General features: G+C 40.4%; 1 protein-coding gene across 1 annotated transcript in view; it reads left to right on the top strand.

Moving 5' to 3' along the window:
- Positions 1-6,280: 6,280 nt before the first annotated feature.
- Positions 6,281-17,890, top strand: part of LOC122552445 (volume-regulated anion channel subunit LRRC8C-like) — a 36,956-nt gene continuing 25,346 nt past the window's right edge. Inside the window, exon 1 of the mRNA XM_043695175.2 lies at positions 6,281-6,418. Coding sequence (XP_043551110.1) covers positions 6,281-6,418 — 138 coding nt within the window. The remainder of the gene's footprint in view (positions 6,419-17,890) is intronic.

Raw genomic sequence — 17,890 nt, 5'->3', positions numbered from 1 at the left:
AAGTCCCATCTGCTCCAAAGGTTACATCCAGAAGGAAAATTTGAGCTCATTTAAGCTGTATTGATTCTTCCTCTGCAACTACCTAATTTAATCTCATCATCTCCCATTAAAAACAATTCTAAAGTGTGAATAATTTCTGTTATATTTTACCAGGAACCCAATCCCTTCTTCCAGACCGCCCCCACTCCCAATTCCCTCACGCGGGACCTCGAAAACGAAGAACAAATCCCCAAAACTGCCACGCTTTTCTGGCCCCACCCGTTTGATTTCCAGTGATTGACAACAGAATGGCCCAATAGGCGCACCAGCTTTGCGAGATCTGACCAATCGTTGACGAGATGCGCCGGGGGCTTGGTAACACGCCAACGGTTGTTGGAGGCGGCGCGAGAGATCATTTGTTTTTTTAAAAAAAAGGCGGGAGTGTGTAACCGACATTTACTGCTTGGTGTGAAGTATGATTTCAATAAGTCAACTTGCAGTGTGATTTTTTTTTGTAAAACATGTTAGCACATACCCCATGAATTAGCCAAGACGTCAACATATTTTCTGATCAACCTGGAAAGAGACTTTCTTATACACCTGGAGCAAATTGGACATGAACCCCGACCTCCTGGTCCAGGGATTTATTTTTTTAAAAGTCGCCATGGTTCTACTGGCATGAAAGTACACCTCAAGCGAAGGGAACGATTGGGAAGGTAACCTCGAGAATTGAACTCACACTATTGACATTACTCTGATTCGCAAATTGACTGCCTGGTCAGTTAAACTAATCGAGTTCTACCGCATTACAAAGACCCTAGATAATAGGTTTTTTTGTCGTGTCTAATGACACACAAGGTACACAAAGTGTGTTCATAAGAATTCGGAGCAAGCCATCTGGCCCCTCCAGCCTGCTCTGCCATTTAGTAAGAACATGGCTGATCTTATCGTGGCCTCAGCTCCTCTTACCCGCCCTTTCACCATAACCCTTAATTCCTTTATTGAAAAAAATCTTTATAAGCTTTAAAAAAAAATTACTGAGGAAGCCTAAACCATTTCATTGGGCAGGAAATTTCATAGATTCACAATCCTCTGGGTGAAGAAGTTCCTTCTCAATTCAGTCCCAAATCACCTCCCCTAATTTTGAGGCTATACCCTTCTCTCCCAGTTTCACCTGCCAGTGGAAACATACTCTATTTCTATCTTTTCTATTTCCTTGATAATTGTATATGTTTCTATAAGATCCCCCCTCATTCTTCTAAATTCCAAGGAATATAATCCCAGACTACTCAACCTCTCTTCAAGCCAACCCCCTCAACTCCAGAATTAACCTAGTGAAGCTGCTCTGTACTGCTTGTACTACCTATCGATAATTTCTAAAGTAAGGATAACAAAAACTGCATGGAGTACTCCAGCTTCTACATAATGTCTCTGCTTTTAAACTCAACCCCTTTAGCAATGAAGGACAAAATTCCATTTGCCACCTTAATTATCTTTTGGACCTGCAGACCAACCTTCAGTGACTCATACACAAAGACACCCAGTTCTTTCTGCACAGCAGTGTGTTGCAGTTTTTTGCTGTTCAAGTAATATTCCTTTTTACTGTTATTCCGACCGAAATGGATGACTTCACATTTATTAACACTGTATTCCATTTGCCAAGCCATTGCCCACTCACTTAAACAATTCCTTTGCAAAGTTTCACAATTCTCTGCATGCTTTGCTCCACCACTTATCAGTGTCAAACTTTGACGCACTACATATGGTCCACAAATCCAAATTATCTATGTAAATTGTGAATAATTGCAGTCCTGACACATTACTACTGCAAACCAGACAGCATTCATTTATTCCCAATCTTTGCTTCCTGTTGGTTAACCAATCCTCTATCCAGGCTAATACATTGCCCATAAAATCTTACAATCTTTATCTTATGCAGCAGCTTTTTGTGCAGCACCTTGATAAAGATGTTTTAGAAATCTAGATACACTATCTACCGTGTCCTCGACGGTGTGCTTGTAGTGCCTCCACAGATTTCCAAAATATTAGTTAAGCATGACCTGCCTTTCTTGAACCCATGCTACCTCTGACTAACAGGACAATTTCTATCTCGATGTCTTGCTATTTCTTCGTTGATAATAGACTCAAGCATTTCCCCATTACAGAGGTTAAGCTCACTGGTCTATAATTCCCCATCTTCTGTCTCCCTCCCTTTTGAAATAGTGGCATCACATTTGCTGTTTTCCAATCAGCTGGAACTGCCCTAGAGTCCAGTGAATTTTGGAAGATTACCACAAATACATTTGCTATTTCTCCCGCCATCTCTGGGATGCATTCCATCAGGACCAGGAGACCTGTCTACCCTTAACTCCATTAGCTTGCCCAACACTACCTCTTTCGAGATGGTTTATTTCCAGGTCCTCACCTACCTTTGTCTTTTTGACAATTACTGGTGTGTTATTTGTGTCCTCCACTGTGAAGACCGACACAAAATGCCTGTTGAATGCCTTGGCCATTTCCTCATATCCTATTACTAAATACCCCTTCTCATCCTCTGAAAGACCAATGTTTACTTTAGCCACTTTTTTTTGTTTTATATACTTAGAAATTTTTGCTATCTGTCTTTATATTCTGAGCTGTTATTTTCTCATGTTCTAGCTTACCTTTCTTTTTCACTCTTTTTGTGGCTTACCTTTGACCTTTAAAGCTTTTCCAGTCTTCTAGTTTCCTGCTGATCTTGACCACTTTGTATGCCTTCTCTTTCAATTTGATAGACTCCCTTATTTCCTAAAATACCCATGGCAGATTGCCCCTTTTCCTATAGTCCTTCCTTTTCACTAGTCTATACTTTTGCTGAGCACTTTGAAAAATTGTTTTGGAAGTCCTCCTCTGTTTATTAACTGTCCCACCATAGTCTTTGCTTCCAGTCTACTTTAGCAAACTCCTCCCTCATTCTATTGTAGTCTCCCTTGTTTAAGCACAGGACCCTGGTATTGAATTGTATCTTTGCACTTTCCATCTGTATTCTAAATTCAGCCATACTGTGATTGCTCCTTCCAAGAGGATCTCTAACAATGACATCATTAATTATTCCTATTTCATTATACAGGACCACTTTTAGGATAGCTTGCTTCCTTGTTGGATACATTACATACTGTTCAAGAAAACCCACTGATACATTCAATGAACCCCTTGTCAATGCTACCCTGACCGACCTGGTTTGATCAATTGATGTGTAGATTAAAATCCCCCATGATAATTGCCGAACCATTTTTATAGGCATTAGTTATTTCTTTGTTTATTGCCCACCCCAATGTGATATTTTAATTGGTGGCCAATAGACTACGCATATCAGTGACTTTTTCTCCTTAGAATTTCTAGTTTCCACCCAAATGGATTCAACCTTATGCTCCACAGAACCTGTATCATCTTTCGCCACTGCCCTGACGTCATATAGAACATAGAACAATACAGCACAGAACAGGCCCTTCGGCCCACGATGTTGTGCCGAACATTTGTCCTAGCTTAAACACCCATCCATGTACCTATCCAATTGCCACTTAAAGTTCGCCAATGATTCTGACTCTGCCACTCCCACAGGCAGCGCATTCCATGTCTCCACCACTCTCTGGGTAAAGAGACGTCGACCTTAAATATCAGAACTACACCACTTCCCTCACCTTCCTGTTTGTCCTTCCGAATCGTCTGATACACGTGGATATTTAACTCCCTGTCGTGACCATCTTGCAGCCATGTCTCTGCAATGGCTACTAAATCATAACGCAATTACATCGCCAACACTTTTAAGCGCTGTTCTAAAGCGGAATTTTTCTGTGGTGCAGGGTTGCACAAGAATGCAACCATCATGTTACAGAAGAACTACCTGCACTTAGCTTGTGATCTCAATAATTGTCATATTATTGGGAGGCACTGAACAGGGAGTTGTCTTAATGGGCTGTTTTGCATACACACATTGCTAAGTTGTTAATCACATTGATAGAAACCATACCAGGTCTCCAACTTGTCTTATTGGCAAATGCTGTGATTTGAAAATAAACAGGTACTTAAATTTTTCAGTGCTCTGTCACTGTTGTCTGCTTGCAAAATGTTTATTATTGGCACACAACCAGCTGTGTATGTAGAGAGGAGAATCTATGCAATTAATCTGTGTTACTACAGACAGAATTGTATACACAATTAAGAACACTTACAAAATATTGTATGGTAAATCATTAGAATCATTGATAAACAGTATTCAGTACAGACTGCATATGATACTTGCGGCTTTGACATGAAATATCAGAATAATAAAATGTCTTGCTTACGTTAATCCTCAACGTGAAATTTATCCCAAAATAGGATCTTTCATTTCTTTGGCAAATTGCTCAGATGAAAATACAAATTATCGCAAATTTCTAATGGCTTCAGACTGCCAGACTATCTGGCTGCAAACCTAGCAAAGTATAACACAGAATAAACCATACATCTCTCCATCTTAAAAAAGCTGCCAATCAAACTGATACTGTAAAACTGTATATAAATGTTAATAATAAAATCAGATGTTTGAATTAAGTGGAAAGGGTAGACCCATTGATCCAAACATTTGTGACTACAGGAAAATACAATATCTCCAGTCAATTACTTCAGACAGAACAATATTAATAGCTCTCTGCGTAACAGTTGCATATTTAATCACCCCTGGTCTCATAGGATCAAGCAATATAATGCCCTCTATGTATCATGGCATAATACATAATCTCTACAGCTTGCAGAAAGTTAATACTACTGAAACAACCCTTCAAATGGTGTGATCAACAGGAAAAATCTAATAAATAATTATTTATGAATGTAATTTTATATCACTCTTTGGAATACTTTGCTGTAGAAATATTATACTTAACCATTTCACCCAGTGGAGTAGCAAATTATACCTGTGAATAAGCTAAAAGTCTGAACTGTTAGCTCCAGTTTTGTTGAATTTATGTAAACTTGTCATTAAAGAAGATCAACTAATCAGAACGTAGTTAGGCCATACAAGCATGTAAAATTTTAGAATACTGGCAAGTCACCATTTGTTTTCAAGATCTCAGATATACAAGGCCTGTGAGTGTGGCTAGACCTGTGAAAAAGTTAAAAATGTTGTCAGAAAAGGATAAGTTGAGAAAGTAAGTGGAAAATCGAGGAGGACAATCCAACTGTTCTCGTGGCCACATTAATGATTGTGTGAGTGAAATATGGTGTACAAAAAGTCTGCTACAAAAGGGCTATGACTGCACAAGACACTGAGAATGATGAGCAGAGTGACCTCAACCAACCAGATACTGAGGTGTTTTCCTCTGGGAGTGGACATGGTAACTCAAGAAGAGACAACCATAGAAAGTTTGGATATAGATGATAGTGTATGCTACACATGAGAATTTAGATTTGAGGAAGAAGTAGATCCAATATATTCTTAAAACGGGGTGGGGGGGGCTGATGACCCTGGAGAGTCTGATGAATGTTTGCCCACTGGCTTGCCTATATGCTTCCCGAGCTGAAGTTGCAAAGACCTTAAAGAGTCATCAAAAGATGCACCAAAATTTCACACTACAGCACAAAACCACAGAAAACATGCTCCTTTACATTGACAGCACAACTAATTATATCATGCGCAAATCTCAAAATTCCATTTAACATGCATTTGTTGGCACATCCATTTGGATTTAGATTAGATTACTTACAGTGTGGAAACAGGCCCTTCTGTCCAACAAGCCCACACCAACCCTCTAAAGAGCAACCCATCCAGACCCATTCCCCTACATCTAACACTACGGGCAATTTAGCATGGCCAATTCACCTAACCTGCACATTTTTGGACTGTGGGAGGAAACCGGAGCACCCGGAGGAAACCCACGCAGACACAGGGAGAATGCGCAAACTCCACACAGACAGTTGCTTGAGGCGGGAATTGAACCCGGGTCTCTGGCACTGTGAGGCGCAGTGCTAACCACTGTCCCACCTTGGTGCAATTTGATTATTGTATTTTGAATTGAGAGTTTTGGGATGTAAGTCTTGATGAAACATAAAGTTAAAACATTTGATTTGAAGTACAAATAATAGTATTTTTATTATGTTTTAACGTAGCTGACTATTTAACAGCAGAATCATGACATTAGTTTTGTGTATTAAAAATCTTTCGTTAAACTATGAATCTTTTGGCATCATTCATTTAGCAATCTTAGGATTCTTGATAAATAATAATCACATTATTGATTTCTGCTGTGATTGTATCAACATGTTATTTCTTTTTATCTCAGTAGAAATGATTCCAGTCACAGAGCTATCGTATTTTGGAGAACAAGACCCAGCATTCAAAATCCTGAAACCCTGGTGGGATGTGTTTGCAGAATATCTGACCCTTCTCATGGTTTTGGTCTCAATGTTTGGAGGAGCACTGCAGGTAAAATTATGAGAAAAAAACTTTTACAAGGGTACTGTATAATTAAGAGTTAGTAAGAACTGCAGATACTGGAAGTCAGAGTCGATAAAACGTGTAGCTGGAAAAGCATAGCAGGTCAGACATCCTCCAACGAGCAGGAAAGTCGACGTTTCGGGTCAGAACCCTTCATTTAGAATGTAATTAAGCTTTTTTATCAATTGAATAATCTGGCCATCAGGTGGATGTAAAAGTTCCTATGGTGCAGAAGAGCAGCGAATCATCTGCAGTCTCTTGGCCAATATTTATCCCTGAGTAAACAGAATAATTGCAGATTACCTGGTCATTATCATTGCAATTTGGAGGAGCTGCTGTACTGAAATTGGCTGCTGTGTTTCCCACATTATAAGAGAGTCCGCATATCAAAAGGACTTAATTGCTAGTAAAGCATTTAGCAAGTTTTGAGAAGATTTGTAGCTCAGGTTGAGGTTCTGGATGTAAGTCGATGTGCTTGTTGATAGAGTTCTGGTTGGAGTGCCATGCTTCTAGGAATTCTTGCGTGCATCTCTGTTTGGTTTGTCCAAGGATAGATGTGTTGTCCTAGTCAGAGTGGTGTCCTTCCTCATGTATATGTAAAGCTACTAGTGAGAGTGGGTCATGTCTTTTTGTGGCTAGTTGATGTTCATGTATCCTGATGACTAGTTTTCTGCCTGTTTGTCCAATGTTGATTAAATTCTATCAACAAACACATTAACTTGGATCCCATTTACCAACCCCTGAGAAAAAGAACTGGAAATGACATCACCACAGGAAATGACATCATGAACTCAAGGATACCTAAACACAAATAAAAAGTGGGAAATACCACAATCAGGCTCACTGATTGTGTTACCTAGTATGGTGACGAAACATCTGAAAACAAACCTTGCAGCTCAGCAAGCAAACTTACATCTAGTAAAGCATTTTTGGGACCTCTACTTATTATGGAAAAATCTCTATAAATGTTTAAATTGGCTTTAAAGTTGTTGGGTCACAAATGAGGAAAAGTGGCTCCAGTTGGCAAGTTTCCAATTGGAAAATATTCTGCTAGCACACATTGTTCAGTTTCTTATATGAAGGACTAGTTCAGTAAGTTAATCATATTTTGAAGAAACATTGTATCGAGTTCTAGCGTACAATGATAGCATACAATGATACTTAATTTTGCATAATATGTTGAGTTTCTCACCTTAGTCATTGCAGAATTGAGACTTAAAAATCATAAAGAAAACACGTTTAAATAGCACCTCATATTCTCAGAACATGTCACATATATCTAATATTCACAGTATTACTTTTAAAACGAGGTTTAATTACTGTAGTCTTATAGACAGAAATCATATCAAAATTGCATACAGTGAATAACTTAAAAAACAACATGCAATACATAGCACCTTTAATATAGAAAATGAGGTTTGCAGAGGAAAATATTACTGAAACAAAAGGCATGATGTCAACTCATAGTGGGAGACTTAAGAAAGGTCACCAGCAAAAATAAGCTCTGAAATATTGCTTAACGATTGTAAGAAAAAAAGACAAGATTCCCAAACAGTAGAACTGAAGGTGCTACCACTGGTGGGGAAAGGGACAAATAGTAAACAAGGCAAATTACTAATTAAAATAAAAACAAAATACTGCAAATGCTGCACATCTGAAATTGTGAGAAAGTGAGGACTGCAGATGCTGGAGATCAAAGTCGAGAGCGTGGTGCTGGAAAAGCACAGCAGGTCGGGCAGCATCTGAGGAGCAGGAGAATCGATGTTTCGGGCATAAGCCCTTCATCAGGAGTGTTAAATTCTGTTGTGCTTTTACAGCACCACACTCATGACATCTGAAATTATGAGTGGGTGACTTTTTTTTATCAGACAAATTAGATCATTTTGCAAAAATGTACTTCATTCATAAAATATTTAAATACATTACAAAACAGTTCAAATTGGACATTACAGAAAATGTAATAAAATTACCACATTGCTCAGTTGAGCATTTTGTACTCTATGTGCCTCTTTCCAAGTGCAAAAATGGAGTATTTACTAAATGTAACAAGAATTATATACTCAATTCAATTTTACCCCAGATATTCTGCAAAAATGATGTTGTGATAACAGAATATCATGGCAAAAAAAACTTAGACAGTGATTTTTTTCCCTATGACGTCTTGGCGTGGTTGCCCAGAGCGTCCCTCAGTATCTCGTCATGGACCTTGGAATGTGCAAGTTTGCAACACTCAATTGAAGACAATCCTTTGCACTGGAATACCAAGAAGTTTCATCTAGACCAAAGAGCATCTTTACTGAGTAGATGGTTCACCCACTGCAGTTGATGTTTGTCTTGGCGTGCATCCTCAGGAACATCCATATAACACAGAGCTGCATGGAGATGTTCAGGAAGAACCTCAACAAAAACCCCTGTCTCTCCAGACTTTTTGTAAAGGAACATTCCTGAAGGAGATGTGACAGTCTCTTTACCACTGCAGCTCTATCAAGGGTAGTATATGATGACGCAGAGTGCAGGCGTGCGTGATTGATCTAATGGGGAGTGCACTTTGCACCATCAGCCAAGCTATGTCTTGATGCTTGTTAGAAAGTTCTGGTGATTGGGCATTCTGCCAAATGACTTTGACAGTCTGCTTAGGGAACCATCCAAAAGAATCATCTGTCTCCTTTTCCAGCAGGGCTCTGAGGATGTTGTGTGCTGACCTCTGATGATCAAAAATGTTTTTCTATAAAAATGTTTCTACTAGGGACATGTTAATCGGCACAGCGCAACTACTTGCTAGATTCCAAGAAAATATAGCCAGACCCATCCTTTGCCAGGCAAAACCTTGGTTCTGTATTGATATTTCGTGTTTGTGTACCAGGGGTCGACACTCAGCTTGATGCAACCACACACGATGTACATTCTTACCCCCTTCATCCAGGGATTTGTACATTGTGTCCTATAGATATGATCTGTCTTTGACCTTCAGATGAAATAGAAGATATATCATGTGACTGCTGCAGTGCAGGGTGGGAAATGGGCAAACCTGCTCCATGTACAACAACACTGAGAGCATCTCAAACCTGATGATGAATGGAGAGGGAGTGGCACTCTGACATACCCAATTTCTGGCTCATCTTAGTGAGGAGAAAGTGAGGATTGCAGATGCTGGAGATCAGAGCTGAAAAATGTGTTGCTGGAAAAGCGCAGCAGGTCAGGCAGCATCCAAGGAGCAGGAGGATTGACGTTTCGGGCATACGCCCTTCTTCAGGAATCATCTTAGTGATACACTCCTAGTTTTTAGAGCATATCCTGGCCCTTTTGAATGATATACCCAGGATTTTCAGATAATGGGAATCTGAATCAGAGCTATAGTATATGCCTGTATATGTATGGAATACAGTAAATAAGATTAGTGAGTTACAAGCATAGATTGCTATGTGCAAAAAAATGATGTGATAACAGAGACCTGGCTCAAGAAATATTCCTGGTTACAAGGTCTCTTCATAAAAGATAGAAAAGGAAGAGGGGTGTCAGTATTGTTTAAGGGGAGCATTGCATGCTGGAGAAAGAGGAGGTCCCAGAAGGTTCAAGGACAGAATAAATTTGACGAAATGTAAGGAATAAAAAAGGGTGCAATTACATTGCTCAGTGTTTTGTGTAGACTACCAACTGGGGGGAAGGACACAGAGAAAAACATCCGGGAAACTACACAGCAGTGCAAACGCTTCAGTGTAGTTGTATTGGGGTTCTCTCTCTCTATCTCTCTCTCTGCCTCACACTCTTGTGAATGGAAAAGAAATAGCACTTAAAGAGGTAGAAAATAACTTCTAACACAAGCAAAAACCTAGGACTAGGTGACCAACTACAAGCTTGAGGATTGCAGCAGTCAAAAATAATGTGCTAAAAATGCCATAGACCAAAAGAACTCTGAGGAAGTTACCTTGTTCCAATCTTGTGCTTTGGACTCTTGATCCACACAATTGATTCTTTCCCATCTATGTTTTCAACTGTTGAAATTTCTGCACAATGGTCTATTTCTTCTGTTTTTCTGTATGAATGAATGCGTTGGAATTTAAAGATTGTGTGATTGTATGGGTAACTAAGGCCCAATGGCTAACAGTTGAAGCTCAATGTGCATGATGGGAACTTGTGCTAACTTCATGAAGTCATTTAGTCAGGGTAGTCTAAAACAATGAGTGAAGGTAGACTGCTGACCAAAGCAAATACCCAGTGCTAACAACAATAGAAGCAGATGTCTCATGTTTACATGACCCTTTGACAAGTAAGCTCAGAACGATGAGGGTCCTGGGCAATGGATGGACAACATCAGACAGTCTGGAAGAGTGGGAAAAAACCTAAAACAAGGCACGTCAAGACCAACTATTGTGAAAAGAAGACCCTGAGTTCAGAATTTAAAGAATAGATTCATCAAAATGAACCTGATCAGTTTAGCATGTATAGGTAGTACCTAGATTCTAGTCAAACAGTCTATGAGTTAGATAATGTATTGATTATGTCCTTACTAAAATGTAAAGAGTTACTAATAAAGAGAACGTTGTGTTAGATTCTAATTTGGGTGTCTGTCCTTCGTTTGTCACAAAATTCAAGATCCTAGTGGTAAAATGGTTAATAGTTGTATAGTTTAAGTTTTCATATTATTAATAATTAATCCATTTTGCTAATTGTTTAATGATGAAACCTGGTGTGAGTTTCCTTAACTTAGATATTGCTTAAAATTTCAAAAATTGAACCCTTGTTAGGGATAACCCTCACAATTACAGATGAGTCAGTATATATGGGCGGCACGGGGGCACAGTGGGTGGCACTGCTGCCTCACAGCGCCAGAGACCCGGGTTCAATTCCTGCTTCAGGCGACTGACTGCGTGGAGTTTGCACATTCTCCCCGTGTCTGTGTGGCTTTCCTCCGGGTGCTCCAGTTTCCTCCCACAGTGCAAAAATGGGCAAGTGAGGTGAATTGGCCATGCTAAATTGCCCGTAGTGTTAGGTGAAGGGATAAATGTAGGGGAATGGGTCTGGGTGGGTTGCGCTTTGGCGGGACGGTGTGGACTTGTTGGGCCTGTTCCCACACTGTAAGTAACCTAAAAGAAAACTTTGGTGGTAGGTTCTAGAAACAATTATTTGAGATAGAGGCTTGCTGAGGGTGATGCTGATGATATATACATGGATTTCCAAAAGGTATTCAATATAGTGCTATACAACAGAGTTATGGGAAAAGTGATAGCTCGTGAAATACAAGGAAAAGTAGCAATGTGGGTATAAAGTTAGCTGTATAAAAGGCAACAGAGTTAATAGATATTTTTAAGGCTGGAAAAAGATTTGTAGTGGAGTTCTCAAGGGATCTGAATTGGATCTGTTGCTTTTCCTGACATGAATTAATGATTTAGATCTTGGAGTACAGTGGATAACTTTGAAGTTTGGAGATGAAAAGATTTAGAAGGATTATAAACTGTGAGGAGGACAGTATGTAATTTCAAAAGGACAGAGAGGTGGCAGATGTGGTTCATTGCAGAAAAGTGTGAAATTTTAGTGGAAGAACATGGAGAGACAACATATTTATATACACAAGTCATTAAAGATGGAAGAACGATGGAGAGTTAATAAGGCGTACAGTTCCCAGGGCTTAATTAGTAGGGGCATACAGTATAAGAGCAAGGAGATCGTGCTGAACTTGTGTATATCACGAGTTATACCTCAGCTGGAATATTGTCTAAGTCGTGAATGAAATGCTGAAGGGAGGATGAAGAAGAGATTGACAAAACTAGTTCCGAGGATGAGAAATTTAAGCTAGGGATTTGAGAAAATGGGACTTTTCTTCTTGGAGAGCAGAAGACTACCAGGAGATTTGATGAGCCTTCTCTTTTTCAAAGTCATGAGGAAGCTGGACAAAGTAGATGGGGAGTTCCAGCTCAAGAACAAGGATCAAGAACAAAGGATCAAGAACAAGGGGCAGAGATTCAAAATGATTAACAAATGAAGCAAGTGTGATAAACAGTTTTCACACCACAAACAGTTCAAATGTGGCCACATGGCCTCGAATGTGTGGTGGAGACAAAAGAAACTGCAGATGCGATGTGAAGGTAGGTTCAATCAAGGCATCCAAGAGAGTATTAGAAAATTATTTGAATAGAAATTGTGCATAAGGGTACATGGAAAAAAAGTACTAAGTCATGTTCACTCAGACAGCCAATGTAGATATGGGCAGAATGGCCTTCTCCTGCGCTATGTTATGACCACAACAACATCAGATTCAACACCAGTGTCATGGTTTACAGAGCTGTGGTTCCCGCCCTCTTACATGACTCGGAGAAATGGACTGTCTGCAGCAGACACCTGAAAGCACCAGAGCAGTACCATCAATGCTGCCTCCACAAGATCCTGTGAATCCGCTGGAAAGAAAGACGCACCAACACCAGAGTCAGCGACAAGGCTAACATCCCCAGCATCGAGGCACTCACCACCTTTGATTAGCTACCATGGGCTGGGTATGTTGCCCACATGACTGACACAAGACATCCAACGAGGTGCTGTACTCCCAGCTTCGAAATGACAGGCAAGCCTCAGGTGGACATTGCTTCAGTGATACCCTCAAAGCTTTGCTAGCAAAATAAGGCATTCCCACAGACACCTGAGAATCACTGGCCCAAGATGAACTTTTAAGGAAAACCTCATGGACTTACGAGCTCTTTTCTCTAGTGGCTCTGGTAAACTGCTCGGCATCTCTGCCTTAAAACCTCTCTTCAAAAGAAAAACAGGATAAATTATTCTTAAAGTTTCAGTATTGTCACACCTTCCCCCTTCCTTTAAAAGAAAATGAACCATCAATATCCAAAGATTGCTTCATTTTTTAAAAAAACCCTTTAATCCTACACTATTTCACACAATTCATATATATTACATTGACTCACTAGAATAGGATAGAATCTTTGTAGTGTGGAAGCCGGCCATTTGACCCATCAAGTCCACACCAACCCTACAAAGAGCATTCCAACCCCCATAACCCTGCATTTCCCATGGCTAATCCACTTAGCCTGCATATCCCTGGATGCTATGGGCAATTTAACATGGCCAATTCATTTAATCTGCACATCTTTGGATAGTGGGAGGAAACCGGAGGAGAGGAGGAAACCCATACAGACACATGGAGAACGTGCAAACTCCCCACAAACAATCACCTGAAGCTGGAATTGGATCAGAGTCCCTGGTGCTGTGATTCAGCAGTGCTAATCACTGAGTCCACTACTACTGTCTATTTCAGTCCTTTTTCCTCCCCGCTGCTAAATGCCTCTGGCTTTCTACATCAAAGTTGTAACAACGCATTGGCAATTGCATGATCTTTTCCTGCCACGTGTATAATTTTCAGATTGAATAGGTGTAATAATAAGCTTCAACTAAACAGTCTGGAATTTCTGTTCTTAACTTTCTCCAGAACCTTTAAGGGGTTAGGATCAGTATTTACAATTGTCTCAGACACATGACTGGCAATATAAAGGTTGAAATGTTGCAATGCTGATACCAAACTCAAGGACTCATTCTCAACCGTGGAATATTTCTGTTGATGATTTTTCAGTTTTCTGCAAAAATACCTAATAGGTCTTTCTATTTTTCATTAGCTTCTTGCACGAGCACAGGACCAACATTGTACGACTCGCATCAGTAGCCACCTTGAATGGCTTTGTGTAATTAGGTGTGGCTAACACAGGGACAGTGGTTAACACAGCTTTCAGGCTGTCAAATGCCTTCTGATATTCCTATAACCATTGAAATTTTCTGTACTTTTCAATAAGTCAGTAGTGGAACAGCCGTACTGCTAAAATTTGGTATAAACTTCAGATAAAAACCATTCAATCCGAGGAATCGTAGTACTTCCCTCTTTGTTGATGATACGTGCAACTCTCGAATAACCTTTGTTTTCAAATCCCCTGGGCTATCTCTACATGTTCAGTGACATGGCCGAGAAACATGACTTGGAATTTTGCAAACTCACTTAGCTAGGTTTATCAACAAACTTGCCTCCCAACGTCAATCAAAAAATTCCGATAGATGCTGCAAATGTACCTTCCAGATGTGACTAAAAAATCTCCAGATGGCCGATGTACACCACACAATTGTGTCAAAGTGGCTGGTGCATTTTCCATACCAAATAGTATGACGGGTACATCCATTCGGTGTCACAAAAGCCAAAATTGTCTTTGCTGTTTCAGATAAAGTTATGTGCCAGTATCTTTTGAGTAAGTTTACTTTGAAATATAAGTTGGTTGTCCCACCTTCTGAATACAGTCTTCCAAACATGGAATAGGATATGAGTCAGATTTTGTAACTGCATTGACTCTGCGATAGTCCAAACATAATCATTGGGTACCATCTGGTTTTGGCACCATTACTATGGGTGAAGTCTATTAGTTGCAACTCTCTTCAATTATGTTGTCTTTCAGCCTGCATTCAATCTCTTTTTGAACCTATGCTAACTTTAGAGGGTTAAATCTAGAAGGATGTTGCTTAATTGGAATAGCATTTCCTATCTTGACATAATGCACAATTAGATTAGTACTTCCCAGCTTATTCCCACATATCTCCAAATGTGATATAATAACTCTTTAAAATAATTTCAATAATTTATCCCAATTTGAGAACTTCCTCATTGTTCGATATATATTCACATATTGTCATGTGAATATATTGTCATGTGAATATATTTGAATATATTCACATGACACACAAGAAGATTTCTTTCTATCTGGTGTTCTTAACAAATAATTCACATCACTCAATTTTCTTTTGATTTTATAAGGCCCATTAAAGATTCACCTACCCTTGGAATTAACACTAGCACTTTATCTCCACTGGAAAACTTTCAGAATTTTTGATTTCTTGTCTACTTCCTGTTTCAACACATGTTCTGTTACATTTAAATACTGTTGGGCCAACTCACCTGATCTATTAATCTTTCCCTAAAATTTGACACATAGTCCAAATGTGTGGTCTCTGAACTCTGACTCACCAATTTCTCCTTAATTAATTTCAATTGTCCTCTCACCTCATGCCCTAATTCACGTGGACTGAATTTGGTAGATTAATTTAGTGAAAAAGCACAGCAGGTCAGGCAGCATCCAAGGAGCAGGAGAATCGACGTTTCGGGCATGAGCCCTTCTTCAGGAATGAGGAAAGTGTGCCAAGCAGACTAAGATAAAAGGTAGGGAGGAGAGACTTGGGTGAGGGGTGTTGGAAATGCGATAGGTGGAAGGAGCTTAAGGTGAGGGTGATAGGCCGGAGTGGGGGTGGGGGCGGAGAGGTCAGGAAGAAGATTGCAAGTTAGGAAGGTGGTGCTGAGTTCGAGGGTTGGGACTGAGACAAGGTGGGGGAGGAGAAATGAGGAAACTGGAGAAATCTGAGTTCATCCCTTGTGGTTGGAGGGTTCGTAGGCGGAAGATGAGGCGCTCTTCCCTCAGTCGCCGTGTTGCTATGGTCTGGTGATGGAGGAGTCCAAGGACCTGCATGTCCTTGGTGGAGTGGGAGGGGGAGTTGAAATGTTGAGCCACGGGGTGGTTGTGTTGGTTGGTCCGGGTGTCCCAGAGGTGTTCTCTGAAACGTTCCGCAAGTAGGCGGCCTGTCTCCCCAATATAGAGGAGGCCACATCGGGTGCAGCGGATGCAGTAAATGATCTGTGTGGAGGTGCAGGTGAATTTGTGGCGGATATGGAAGGATCCCTTGGGTACTTGGAGGGAAGTAAGGGGGGGGGGGGGTGTGGGCGCAAGTTTTGCATTTCTTGCGGTTATAGGGGAAGGTGCCGGGAGTGGATGTTGGGTTGGTGAGGGGTGTGGACCTGACAAGGGATTCACGGAGGGAGTGGTCTTTTTGGAACGCTGATAGGGGAGGGGAGGGAAATATATCCCTGGTGGTGGGGTCTATTTGGAGGTGGAGGTGTTTACTACCTTCAATGAGATTTCCTTTTCCCTTACTACCTGACAATTTCTATTTTCCCCAATTCCTATCCGTCCCAGACTGAAATTGTTTTTGGAAGCTAAACTTTGATTTATGGACAAAATCATAATCATCTGCTATTTCTGCAGCTAATCTTGCAGTTTTAACTCTCTGTTCTACCATGTGAATTGTCACTACTTCAGAAGTGAATTTTTGAATTCCTTTTAGGCTACTGGCACTAGCTCATATGTACTTTAAGATGGCATTTTTCACCTCGTTATACTCCCCAAATACTGATAATGATTCAAATACTTTTTTAGCTCTATCTACTAACTTTGCTTGGATCACCAATACTCACAAGATCACCAGTCTTTTCATTTGTTTAGTCACTTTAAATGAAAAGGCTTACATCCTTCCCTTCAACCATAGGGAACACTTATCGAGTTTTGAGAACATTGTAGCTCAGGTTGAGGTTTTGGATGTAGGTTTGCTTGCTGAGCTGGAAGGTTCATTTCCAGACGTTTTGTTACCCTACATCTTCAGTGGGCCTCAGGTGAAGCAATGCTGAAAATTCCTGTTTTCTGTTTATATGATTGGGTTACTTTGCGCTGGTGATGTCATTTCCTCTGGTGATGTTATTTCTTGTGGTGAAGTCACTTCCTGTTCCTTTTCTCGGGGGTGGTAGATGGGGGTCTAACTCGATGTGTTTGTTAATAGAGTTCCAGTTGGAATGCCATGCTTCTAGGAATTCTCATGCGTGTCTTTGTTTGGCTTGTCCCAGGATGGATGTGTTGTCCCAGTCAAAGTGGTACCCTTCCTCATCCGTATGTGAGGATACTAGTGAGAGAGGGCCATGACTTTTTGTGGCTAGTTGGTGTTCCTGTATTCTGGTGACTAGTTTGTCCAGTGTAGTGTTTGTTGCCGTCCTTGAATGGTATTTTGTAAACGACATTAGTTTCGCTCGTTGTCTGTACAGGGTCTTTCAAGTTCATTAGCTGTTGTTTTAGTGTGTTGGTGGTTTGTGGGCTACCATGATGCCAAGAGGACCGAGTAGTCTGGCATTCATTTCCGAGATGTCTTTGATGTAGGGGAGAGTGGCTAGAGTTTCTGGACATGTTTTGTCTGCTTGTTTTGGTTTGTTGCTGAGAAATCGGCAGACTGTGTTCATTGGGTACCCTTTTTTTTTAATACACGATATTGGTGATTTTCCTCTGCTCTGCGTATTTCCTCTGTGCTGCAGTGTGTGTTGGCCCGTTGAACTAATGTTGGCATGGCATCCCAACCAGAACTCTATCAACAAATATCGAGTTAGACCCCATCTACCACTCCCTGAGAAAAGGAACAGGAAGTGACTTCACCACAGGAAATAACCTCACCACAGGAAATGACATTACCAGCCCAAAGAAGCCCAAACATATAAATAGAAAGCAGGAATTTTCAGCATTGCTTCTCCTGAGACCCACTGAAGATGTTACAAAACGTCTTGAAATGAACCTTCCAGCTCAGCGAGCAAACGTACATCCAAAATAGGCAATA

This window comes from Chiloscyllium plagiosum, unplaced genomic scaffold (genome assembly GCF_037043375.1).
Source record: "Chiloscyllium plagiosum isolate Xiang-an unplaced genomic scaffold, Cpla_swu_hap1 HiC_scaffold_45, whole genome shotgun sequence".
NCBI classification, from domain to species: Eukaryota; Metazoa; Chordata; class Chondrichthyes; order Orectolobiformes; family Hemiscylliidae; genus Chiloscyllium; species Chiloscyllium plagiosum.
The sequence above is the reverse complement of the archived record's forward strand: the minus strand, read 5'-3'. Positions and strand labels throughout refer to the sequence as shown.